At 43.1% G+C, this 12,896-nt stretch overlaps 1 protein-coding gene across 1 annotated transcript in view; it reads left to right on the forward strand.

Moving 5' to 3' along the window:
• Nucleotides 1-12,896, forward strand: part of dhx35 (DEAH-box helicase 35) — a 68,713-nt gene that overhangs the window by 22,554 nt on the left and 33,263 nt on the right. The window contains exons 5-10 of the mRNA XM_033041871.1: nt 290-394; nt 2,093-2,154; nt 5,929-5,998; nt 8,562-8,621; nt 11,511-11,623; nt 12,690-12,786. Of these exons, the coding sequence (XP_032897762.1) occupies nt 290-394; nt 2,093-2,154; nt 5,929-5,998; nt 8,562-8,621; nt 11,511-11,623; nt 12,690-12,786 (507 nt within the window). The remainder of the gene's footprint in view (nt 1-289; nt 395-2,092; nt 2,155-5,928; nt 5,999-8,561; nt 8,622-11,510; nt 11,624-12,689; nt 12,787-12,896) is intronic.

Here is a 12,896-nt window from a genome sequence, read left to right on the forward strand (position 1 = left end):
GGTGACATGAAATTATTTGTCTGATGAAGTGCCTGTGAAACATTAATAATCATTTTTTTTTTAAACTATTTGCACTACAATATAATTGCCTATATCGGCCTAGATAACAACTTACAATGGAGTGACTTAGAGCTGGGAAAAAAAAGCATCTTTACCAGTAGAGTGCCAAGGAACTTCCTGAGAGATTCTGTATAAATGCATCTTTCTTTAGATATTGTGAAGTTGCACCTTGGAGAGTGAGACCTGCAAGCAGTTTAATCCTGTTAATCTTTCTTCCTTTCATCTCTAGGTGGCGGGACGGGTGGCAGAGGAGCGAGGTGCAATGTTGGGTCACGAGGTCGGATATTGCATCCGTTTTGATGACTGCACAGATTCCCAAGCCACCAGAATAAAGGTACAATTTACTGTCAATGTGCGCCATTGAGATTGTAGCCAAGGCAGTGCCGCACGATACCAGAATATTCACAGGTTTGGTGCATAAAGAGTAACTAGGTCAGTTAGCATGACTTTGAATGATTAGGGGTGGCACAGTGGCGCAGCAGTAGAGTTGCTGCCTTACAGCACCTGAGACCCGGGTTCGAGCCGGACTATGGGTGCTGTCTGAATGGAGTTTTCACATTTTCCCTGTGACTGTGGGTTTTCTCCAGGTGCTCCAGTTTCCTCCCACACTCCAAAGATGTACAGGTTTGTAGGTTAATTGACTTCGGTAAAATTGTAAATTATCCATATTGTGTAGGATAGTGTCAGTGTCGCGATCACTGGTCTGTGCGGACTCGGTGGGCCAAAGGGCTTATTTCCACGCTATATCTCTAAACTAAGCTAATCTAAACTAAAGCCATACGGCATAGAGAACTATTGCTATCCCATATGTGTAGGAAGGAACTGCAGATGCTGGTTTATTCCAAATATAGGCACAAAATGCTGGAGTAACTCAAAGGATCAGGCGGTATCTCTGGAGAAAGGAATTGGTGAAGTTTCGGGTCCAGACCATTATTTAGACTCGCGTCCTGATCCAAAACGTCACCCATTCCTCTTCACCAGAGATACTGCCTGACCCACTGAGTTACTCCAGCATTTTGTGTCCATCATTGCTACCCCATAGTGCATGACATTTCTACATTATATTTACCTTACAGGAGTTCCACTTCAGTATTGTTGTAATAAATCCTAATTGTCCAAGAGTGTCCAATGACTGAGATTCCAGGGAAAGTCTGGTCAAATTTCCAGTAGGACACAAATAAATCTGGAGTTGATGGGAATATGTGGAGAATTTAATGGGTTAGGGTAGACTTAGTGTTAAATTGGCATATGATGGTTGGCATGGACTCAGTGGGCTGAACACATCTTTCTGTGCAGTGTCTCTTTGGTACTGTTTTACGTTCTACAGGTTGAACTCCGATCTTCCAGCAACTGATGGTTCTTCCCCCTCCCCATAATCTGGACAAAATTACAAAAGCCCAGTTATAATTCCCTGAGCGGCCACAGATGGCCTGGTAAACAATGTAAATGGTATGACTTGTCGACCCATCCCCGGCTCCCACCATCTCCCCGGCCGTTTAGAGCCACGGCTTCCGACCCCACTCCCAACTCGCCAGGTGCACCAGAGAGCCCCTCTCACCTGCTGCTGCTTCATGCTGTCGGCGGTGGCTTCATCCGCTCCCCGCTCGACCACCGTCGCCTGCTTCTCCCGTCGCTCGCTCTGTCCAGTCGCCCTCTTCTCCTCCCCTCCACCGCCTCCTCCTTCTCCCCCGGAGATGCCCACATACTCCACCTTGGAAGCAGCAGCAGGTGAGAGGGGAGGGAGCCCCACAGTGACCGGTCCTAGTTTTAAAGTGCTGGAGTAACTCAGCCAACAGAATCAGTCTGAGGAAGGTCCCGATATCACCTATCCATGTTCTCCAGAGATCCTGATCCGTTGAATTACTCCAGCACTTTTTGTCCTTTTAACCATAATCTGCAGTAATCAGCAATAACGGACACCACTCCCTCGACTATGGTCCATTATCACAATGGTTTATTGTGCCGGAAAATCGGCGTTCAACCAGTCTTAGTCTGAATTAAAATATTGAATAATCCTGTACCACTGGCTTAGTTCCTTACAGATGGGATGCTCGTCAGGGAAATGATGGCTGACCCTTTATTGAAGAAATACAGGTAAATACTAACAGAATATTTCAACAATGTTACTGTAACTCAAACTTCTTTTAAAATACCAGTATTTATTACATTTTACTGCAAGTAAAATGAAGCAAAGCCAAGCTGCTTGAACCTTGCTGCTTTTAAGGTGACTCTGTCTGATGTATATTGGTCGTGAAGTTGTTGGCAAATGCTCGTAGTTAGTTCAACCAACTGAGAATTATATTGAGCTAAGCACAATTTGGATCAAATTTCCGTGCACCATTGAAGTGGTATAGAATGTAACATTGCCCGGCTGTGAATAAAAAAACAAGAGAGGAATCTATTCCAGATTTATTTTTCAAAAATCTCGCTCACAAATAAGCAGTGACGAATAAGAAGAAGTTATCTTGCACTAAACATTATTCACTTTACCCTGTATCTGTGCACTGTGGACGACTTGATTGTAATTGTGTATAGTCTTTTGGCTGACTGGATAGCACACAACATAAAGCTTTTCACTGCACCTCGGAAAACGTGACAATAAACTAAACTTATCTAAATTAAACTAAATTAAATTAAAAGAGAATGTGGTACATGCTGTAATTTTCTTTTCTCTATTGTGTATTTTTTTGTTGAGGTATATTCTGCTGGTAATTAACAATATTTGATAAAAAATACTAATTATGTTCCAGCTGTTCAACCTTAAATGTCAAAGACAGCACATAGTGACAGGAGAATGTAAGTCATGTTATTGGAGCTTTACAGCAAATTATGTAAACTGAAAATTGATCTAAAACCATGCCTAGCTGTGAACATTAAGAAATGTTCGATCCTGACTACGGGTGCTTGTCTGTATGGAGTTTGTACGTACTCCTCATAACCTGCATTGATTATCTCTGAAATCTTCGGTTTCCTTCCACACTCCAAAGACGTACAGGTTTGTAGGCTTTTTGGCTTGGTATAAATGTAAAATTGTCTCTAGGGTGTGTAGGGTGGTGTTCATGTGCAGGGATCACTGGTTGGTGCAGACTCGGCGGGCTGAAGGGCCTGTTTCCGCGCTGTATGTCAAAACTAAACTAAATGTAGGTGAGGCTATATTCGTTTAGTTTAGAGATACAGCATAGAAATAACCCTTCAGACCTCCAAATCTGACCATCGATCACCTGTTCACACTAGTTCTATGTTATCCCACTTTCTCATCCTTGGGATGTGGGAGCAGGTTGGAACATATTGTCGGCATATTGGCGTAGTTGATAGATCCGCTGCCTCATAGCATCAGAGACCCGGGTTTGATCCTGATCTTGGGTGCTGTCAGTGTGGAGTTTGCACGTTCCTCCTGTGACTGCATGGGTTTCATCTGGGTGCTCTGGTTTCCCCTCACATGCCAAAGACGAGTGGGTTTGTTCGTTAATTGGCCTCTGTAAAATTGCACCGACTGTGTTGGGAGTTGTTGCAAATGTAGTATAACATGGAACAAATTTGAACGGGTTCTCCGATGGTGGGTAGGGACTGGGTGGGCCAAAGGGCCTGTTTCCATGCTGTCTCTTTCAATTAAAAAAATAAAATAAAAAATTAAATCAAAACCCATATAGGGAGAATGTGCAAACTCCACACAGACAGCACCCATGGTCAGTGTCGAACCTGGGACTCTGGCACTGTGACTCAGCAGCTCTGGCAACTGAGCCATTGTGCTGCCCCTAGATGGAAGGATCAAAAGTTCTCAACCTGGCAGAGTGTCATCAAAGAAAGACATTCTAGGTGGTGTAGGAGAGGGGGGAAATGCCAATGAGAGTCAAGAACAAACTGCTATTAAGTTCATAAGTTATAGGATCAGAATGAGGCCATTCGACCCATTGACTCCACCATTCAAGTATGACTGATCTATCTTTCCCTCTCAACTCTATTCTCCTGCCTTCTCCCCCACCCGTACTAATCAATTATCTGCCAATCTCTGCTTTAAAATGTGAGTGGACTTGGCCTCCACAGCCTTCTGTGATAATAAATTCCATAGATTCATCACCCTCTGACTAAGAAACATCCTCCTCGTCTCCTTTCTAAAGGTAGGTCCTTTTATTCTGAGACTATGCCCGCTGATCCTAGTCTCCCACTAGTGGAAACATCCTCTCCATATCCACTCTATTCAGGCCTTTCACTATTAATAGCGATTAATAGCTGGAATAAACTTCCTGAAGATTTAAGACTTGCCTCAACTTTGACCACTTTTAAAACAAGACTGAAAACTTTTATGTTTACTTTAGCTTTCAGCTAAATCTTAACTACATTGCACTTTTAACTTTTGCACTTTTTATAATGCATTTTTAATTTTGCTTTTCTTTTCTTTTAATTCTTCTATTTTATTTCATTTTATTATTTCATTTTATTGTATGACATGTTTTTATGTGAAGCACTTTGAGTCTGCCTCGTGTATGAAATGTGCTATATAAATAAAGTTGCCTTGCCTTGCCTTGCCTATTTCCTGTTCAAAAGTGCATAAACTTTACCATTAATTCTGCACATTTCTCATGCAGTGTCTTGTGAAAAAAGACCATATCCTTTGCTGCACTGTAACACTGATACTATAATATATTTGAAGCTGTGATACTCCCGCCACTTGAGTTCAGTTTAATTTGTCTACCGAGGTACAATGAAAAGCTATTGTTGCGTACTATCCTGTCAGCGGAAAGACAATACATAATTACAATTGAACCATTTACTATATATAGAAACATGATAAGGGAATAACGTTTAGTGCAAGGTAAAGCCAGCAAAGTCCGAACAAGGATAGTCCGAAGGTCACCAATGAGGTAGATAGTAGTTCAGGACTGCTCTCTGGATGTGATAGGATGATTCAGTTGGCTGATAACAGCTGGGACAAAACTGTGCACGAAGGAACTGCAGATGCTGGTTTAAACCGAAGATAGACATAAAAAGCTGGAGTAACTCAGCGGGACAGGCAGCATCTCTGGAGAGAAATAATGGGTGACGTTTTGGGTCGAGACCCTTCTTCAGACTTCAGACCCGAAACGTCACCCATTCCTTGTCCCCAGAGATGCTGCCTGTCCCACTGAGTTACTCCAGCTTTTTGTGTCTATCTTGGGAAGAAACTGTCCCTGAATCTGGTGGTGTGCGTTTTCAGGCTTCTATACCTTTTGCCTGATGGGAGAGGGGAGAAGCGGGAGTGGCCAGGGTGCGACTCTTCCTTGATTCAGCTGCTGTTTGACGACAAACAGACTTAAATTGTTGAAATTCGCAGTTCAGATTCTGTTTTGCTTTGTTTTGTTTTTAAATTTATTTTATTTTTATTCTTATTTTATTATTATTAATTTTTTTTTCTCTGTAGTTTAGGGGGGTTTTGTTTTTTCCTTTTTTCTTTTTCTTTTTGTCTTTTTATCTTTGTGGTTTTTTTTACATTTATAAGTTTCCTTTTAAAGATTTAACTATATTTACATAGGGACCGGGGAGGTCTATATTCATTGTGTATTTTGACACTGGTCTCATATTAGGTTATACCTGTTATTAATGTAATCCTGATCCCTTTATATCAATATCATTGTTATGTTTATCATTATTCTTGTTGCTCTGTTTTTTATGTTTTATTTTTGTTTTTTTGGGGAAAAAAACAATAAAAAGATTGTAAAAGAAAGAAAGATTAAGCTGCTGGCCTTGCTGAGGCAGCGTGAGGTATAAATGGAGTCAATGGAAGGGAGGTTGTTTTGTGTGATGGGCTGGGCTGCGCCTGTGATCAGGAAACATTGGTAGTTTTACGAGCTTGCCTGTCTAATGAATTCTGTTCTTATGCTGCTATTTCAGTGTTCTTCTCCTCGACGAGGCCCATGAAAGAACTCTGTACACCGATGTGGCCATTGGTTTACTAAGAAAGGTGTGTAATCCTTGTGCACTTGTTTGTCGAAAGAAAACTGCATGATGCTTTCCTTTTGAAAGATGAAGTCTGGGGTTGCAGAAGAAAATCCCAGGAATATTGCATTCGCATTCAAAAAAGAAACACCAGATGCCTATTTTATGTGCTTTCTCAACATTTGCAATTTTACTTTTATACCGCTGTTATTTCCTGATGCTTTTAATGCCTTCCACAAACCAAGCTTTCTCTGATATGTTTGAGTGGTTTTATTTCTGGCTGTATTTTTGCATAGTATTTAGCTCTCAACATCTCCCGTCAATGATTTAGAAATGGTCTATTGGCAATGGTTCTCCTCAATCTGTGCCACTGCGAGCTCTTTCCTGGTTGTATTTAGTTTAGTGTAGACCGTTTGGCCCACCGAGTCCACATCAACCAATGATCACGCATTCACACTCTTTCTGTGTTATCCCACTTTCTAATCCACTCCCCACACATTAGGCGGGATTTTACAGGAGGGCAATTAAACAACAGCCCCGCACGTCTTTGGGATGTAAACCAGGTACATCCTGGAGGAATCCCCACACGATCATAGGCAAACTCCATACAGACAACACCAGAGGTCTGGATCGAACCTGGGTCTCTAGCGCTGTGAGGCAGTAGCTCTACCAGCTCCGCCACTGTGCTGCTGCCCATGCCATGTCCTCTGAAAGCTTACCTTGTCTATCGCGTCCACTTTGTGTTCCCTTCGCCCCCTTAGCTCCTGAAAGGGTGGAAAATATTTTCTTCCTTGTCTTAGAATCTAGAATCAGTGGCCGTTGTTTGAAAATAACAGGACTTGTGAAACATTGCCTGCCTGGGGTGTCCTTTTTTATTCTCTCAGCTGGTCTTTGGATGTGGAAGCAGAATCTTCAAATATTTATTAGGCAGAGATAGATTAATTATTGATAAGCAAAGGGGTGATATGTTATGTGGGGTAAATGGATAACCATGGATGATCAGTTCAACCATGATCTTATTAAAGGGAGGAAAGGCTACAGTAACAGACTGACCTAATTTTGTTCCCAACTCGCAAGTTCACGTTCATTCCTTATTAAACTCCAGTCCAATTCACTTTGTTTTCAGCCCATAGTTCACCTTATATTCTTTACATTTACTCATAGAGTCATACAGCATGGAAACAGGCCCTTCAGCCCAACTTGCCCCTGGCAACCAACCTACACTAGTCCCATCTGCCTGCTTTTGGCCCAGAATCCCTCTAAACCTGTCCTATCCATGTACCTGTCCAAAATGTTTCTTAGAGTTGTGATAGTACCTGCCTCAGCTACTTCCTCTAACAGCTCGTTCCATACACCCATCACCCTTTGTGTAAAAAAATACTCCTCAGGTTCCCATTAAATCTTTCCCCCCTCAACTTAAACCTATATAGAAACATAGAAACATAGAAATTAGGTGCAGGAGTAGGCCATTCGGCCCTTCGAGCCTGCACCGCCATTCAATATGATCATGGCTGATCATCCAACTCAGTATCCCGTACCTGCCTTCTCTCCATACCCTCTGATCCCCTTAGCCACAAGGGCCACATCTAACTCCCTCTTAAATATAGCCAATGAACTGGCCTCGACTACCCTCTGTGGCAGGGAGTTCCAGAGATTCACCACTCTCTGTGTGAAAAAAGTTCTTCTCATCTCGGTTTTAAAGGATTTCCCCCTTATCCTTAAGCTGTGACCCCTTGTCCTGGACTTCCCCAACATCGGGAGCAATCTTCCTGCATCTAGCCTGTCCAACCCCTTAAGAATCCTCTGGTTTCCGATTCCCCTACACTGGGCAAAAGACTGTGCATTTACCTGATCTACAGTAGTCCTCTCATGATTTTGTATACCTCTATAAGATCATCCCTCATCCTCCTGCAGTCCAAGGAATGCTCAACTTCTAGCCTGCTCAACCTCTCCCTATAGCTCTTCAAGCCCTGGCAGCATCCTGGCAAATCTCAGAACCCTTTCAAGCTTGACAACGTCTTTCCAATAACCTGTTGACCAAAATTGAACACAATGTTCCAAAATGACCTCCCAACTTCTATACTCAATACTCTGAATGATGAAGGCCTTTCTCCTGAGAAACTGCCTCAGACCGTACATTATCACATGCGCACACAATCATCATCTTCAAAGAAAATTTCATGTCTGAGTGGTCCCGTCCCAAAATGTCGCCAGTCCATTCCCTCCACAGATACTGCCTCACGTGCTGAGTTTTTTTCCCAGTACTTTGTGTTTTGGTCAAGATTCCAACATCTGCAGTTTCTTGTGGTTCTCATCCATGACTGCCTTATTCTTGAAAACTGCTTTTCCGTCTGAAATTTCTGTTTCCTCACCAAAGTACTTTAATGGTTTTTTCTCCTCTCCCCAGTAAAAGAAATCTAGTTGGTTTAGTGTCGAAGGAAAGCTGATGAAAAATGGGGAACTAAAGCAGATTTTTGTTTTCTTTCCAAGAGAAATGAAACAAAAGTCCTTGCAAAAATGAAACAAAAGTCCTGCGCTGTGTGCTACCAAACAGCATTATATTGTCAACATTTTTTACTTTCTTTTAGATTCAGAAGAAAAGAGGCGATTTACGACTGATTGTATCTTCTGCTACACTGGATGCCGAGGTTTGTACATTGCCCACGTCATTGTTGTGCTGACGAGCTATCTGAATTATGGCCACCCATCATAATAGTGCAGATACACACAGAGTGCTGGAGTAACTCAGCGGCTCAGGCAGCATCTCTTGACAAAAAGGATGGGTGACGTTTTGGGTCGAGCCCCTTCTTCAGACTCTGAAGGGTTCCGATCCAAAATGTCATCCATCCTTTTTCTCCAAAGATGCTGCCTGACCCGCTGAGTTACTCCAGCACTTTGTGTCACTCTTTGATATATATCAGCATCAGCAGTTCCTTTCCACACCATCATAGTGCACTTGCTTTGTTGTGGGATCTTGTGCTTGCACTTATCTCTGTTATCTTTCAAATTTGCAACTTTTAAAGAACTTCACATTGTTTAAACTCTGGCTTCTTCTGCGTATCACTACTTTTCTCCACATCATGATTGCCTCTTCCAAGGCCACAAGAGGTGGAGATGCAAGGAACTGCAGAAATCTGTTGGAATCTGAGTAAAACACAAAACGATGGAGTAAAAGGCTTGTCCCACTTTCCTGAGTTACTCACAAACTCTCCCGAGTTTTCCCTTTGATTCGAACTCGGAGAATGTCGGGGAATGTCGGTAGCGAGCTTGTAGAAGGCCGTAGGAGTCCTTAGATGTTTCGTAGCAGCTCGTAATACCAGCCGTAGGAACTCGGGGCATCAGGTAAGTCGGGACTTTTTTCAACGTTGAAAAATGTCCACGATTTTAAAAAAATAGCCCCGAGTACCTATGAATGGCTATTCTGTAATTCTCCTAGTTCGAATCAAGGGGAAAACTCGGGAGAATTTGTGAGTAACTCGGGAAAGTGGGACAGGGCCTTTACTCAGCGGGTCAGGCAGCATCTCTGGAGATCGTGCATTGGTGATGTTTTGGCTTGGGACTCATCCTCAGGCTGATATTTGGGGTTGGAACCCGTCCTCAGATTGAAGAAGGATCCCGATCCGAAATGTTGCTTATCCATGGCCTCCGGAAATGCTGCTTGACCCACTGAATTAGTCCAGCACTTTGTGTTTCGTATAAGTTGTGGAATTTGCTGCCAAAATCTGTCTGTCTCCCAGCCTCACCCGCCTCCTTTGAGATGCTCCTTAAAACCTACCTCTGATCGAGATTATGATCTCTTGTTCTAATCTCTTTGACTCGTCTACAAATTAACATTGCTATGACAGATTACTGAATATACATTGTTGCATTTCTGGAAAGGGGCTGGTCTCAAACCAGAGTCACACATAAGGCAACGACAGCAGGGTCATTATTTTTACATGCTCCGAAGGTGTAGTAGCAGTGCAATGAAATACTTGGTTTTGTCTTATTTAGATTCTAGACTTTAGAGATACAGCATGGAAACATGCCCTGTGGCCCACCGAGTCCACGCCGACCAGCAATCACCCCAGACACTAGCACTATCCTACACACTAGCACTATCCTGCACACCAGGGGCAATTTACAATTTACAGAAGCCAATTAACCTACAAACCTATTTGTCTTTGGAGTGTGGGAGGAAACCAGAGCACCCGAGAAACCCACGCAGTCACGGGGAGAACATACAAACTCCATCTCAACAGCACCCGTAATCAGCATCGAACCCAGGTCTCTGGCGCTGCAAGGCAGCAACTCTACCTCTCCACCACCGTGCCACAGTAGTTATTATGAAAGAGAATTATGGATAGTTCATTCCGCTGTATTCATCAGTATTCTCTGCGTATGGAACCTATACTTTACGTGGTTGAAGTTTCATGGGAGTTCCCCTAATCATCAATCTTAACCAGCAGAAACTCTGAAAAAATACTATTAGGGGTTTTGTGGAACTTCACTGAGGTTACAGCAGAAATGCGATTCCATCTGATTTTGAGTATCCTCTGAGCTTGCTCGGGCAGCATAATAGCACAGCTGCTGTTTCACAGCGACAGAGACCCGGGTTCGATCCTGACCCTGGGTGCTGTCTGTATGGAGTTTGCCCATTGTCCCTGTGACTGCGTGAACTTTTCTCTGGGTGCTCCGGTTCCCTCCCACACTCCAAAGACTTACGGGTGTGTAGGTTAATTGGCCTCCATAAATTATCCCAAGTGTGTAGTGGGATAACTAGCGTGAACGGGTGATCAATGGCCAGCATGGACTCGATGGGCTGAAGGGACTGTTTCCATGTTGTATCTTTAAACTAAACTAAACTTGACAAATTCACCTGGTAGATCATTAAATAGCCACAAAACCTCTGAGGGGAAATATCACTGCAGCTATTAATAGTCATAACAATGATTTCACCCCACTATGAAAAATATTAATGGCAAAATGTTTCACAATATTTAATTTTGAAAGATTCCGGAAAGCTTTTGTTCATCTCTAGCAAAACACAAAGTGCTGGAAGAACTCAGCAGATCAGGCAGCATCTGGGGAGGGACACTTCCGATTAACACGGATATCGCCCGTCCATTCCCTTCCTGGATACTGCCTGACCTGCTGAATTCCTCCAGCAATTTGTGTTGTGGTCAAGATTTTAATATCTGCAGTCTCTCTTTAGTTGAGTTTAGAGATGCAACGCGGAAACTGGCCTCAGAGCCCACCGAGTCCGCACCGACCAGCCATCCCAATACACTAGCACTAGGGTTAATTTACAATCTTTACAGTTAATCTACAAACCTGGATGTCTTTGGAGTGCGGGAGGAAACCATAGCACCCGGAGAAAACCCACGCAGTCAGGGGGAGAATGTACAACACCCGTCGTCAGGATTGAACCCGGGTCTCTGACGCTGGAAGGCAGCAACCCTACCGTTGCACCGCTGTGCCACCTTCTATGTTCATCTGCAGTCGGTTACTCTTTTGGGTCCATTTTGATCTTTTTTTTCTTACTTTTTATCTTGCAGAAATTTCGAAATTTCTTCAATCTGAATGAGACCAAGGACCCCAGTAAGGACACATGTGGTATCCTCACCGTCGAGGGCCGGATGTTTCCTGTTGATATTTTTTATACATTAAGGTACATTTAAGCTACTCTCAGTAATGGTGGCACTATGCTATATAGGCTTATGGCAAAAAAAGTCTTGGCGAGAACAATATTGACAAGCCTTACCTGTGTAGGGTGATTGTCCCCACAGCACTGTGGCTGAATCTTAACAGGCACTTGAGTGAACCAATCATTGAAATGAGGATTAGGAAAGGTTATTACATTTTGGTTTTGTCTGTGAGTTACTGTCTTGGGCTATAGGGGTATCTGAGATTGATTAGATAGATCCATCCAAAAATTTGTACCCGCATGGTAGTCTGATTGCCCTGTTTCCTTGTAAAATCATTCTGTAAGTATGTTTTTAAGAGCTTATTATGTTCTACTAATTTGAGGTTCATTAATTTATTGGTATTTATTTTCAATAATCTTGCTGAAATATTTTTTCTCTCACATGTTCCTTTATCCCCCAACTTAGGGCGCATGGGAATGACCCATCAATCCTCTTCTCTCCCTCTCCCTCGCCCTCTCCCTGTTCCCCTCCCTCTCCCTTCCCCTCCCCCTCCATGCACACACACGCACTCCCTTCCTCCGTCTCGCCCTATATCCTCCCTCTCTCTCTCCCTTCCTCTCACTCATTCTCTCACACTCATTCTCTCTCTCTCGCACACACACACACGCTCAATGCACAGTGAAGCATAGTGAACCGTGAGGAGGATGGTGATACACTTAAAGGGAATATTTGACTCGCAAGTGATCAGATGTTGCAAAAAAAACAAAAAAACTGCAGGAACATCAGGTCTGAAGAAAACACGACCTGAAATATTGCCCATTTCCCTCCACTGATGTTGCCTGACCTGAAAACCTAACCTGACCTGGCCTAAATAGCATTCCATTCCATCCATTCCATTTAACCTCTCCTCTGGCTCTGTCCCTTTCCAGTTCCATAACCCAGAACAGAAATCTCACATGGGGAAGGCGGGGAGGCAGGGACTCAGGCATATCAACGGCATAAATTGTTAATTTTTTCCATACTGTCACTAAATTTCATGTACAACTCTTCAAAGCTTCGCTGACAATGTTGTCGCTCTGTTCCTTTCAGCCCAGTTCCTGATTATCTGAAAGCCACAGTTGACACGGTTACAAAGATCCACCAGAATGAGGCCGATGGGGATATCTTGGCGTTTCTAACAGGACAGGTTTGTTTCCCTGCTTTATCTACATAATAACAAGCTAGAACAAAGAATCAGTTGGTGTGAGTAAGAATTACAATTGCTACCATTGGCTTTACGGTCCCTAAATGATTGGC

This window comes from Amblyraja radiata, chromosome 23 (genome assembly GCF_010909765.2).
Source record: "Amblyraja radiata isolate CabotCenter1 chromosome 23, sAmbRad1.1.pri, whole genome shotgun sequence".
In the NCBI taxonomy this organism is placed as follows: domain Eukaryota; kingdom Metazoa; phylum Chordata; class Chondrichthyes; order Rajiformes; family Rajidae; genus Amblyraja; species Amblyraja radiata.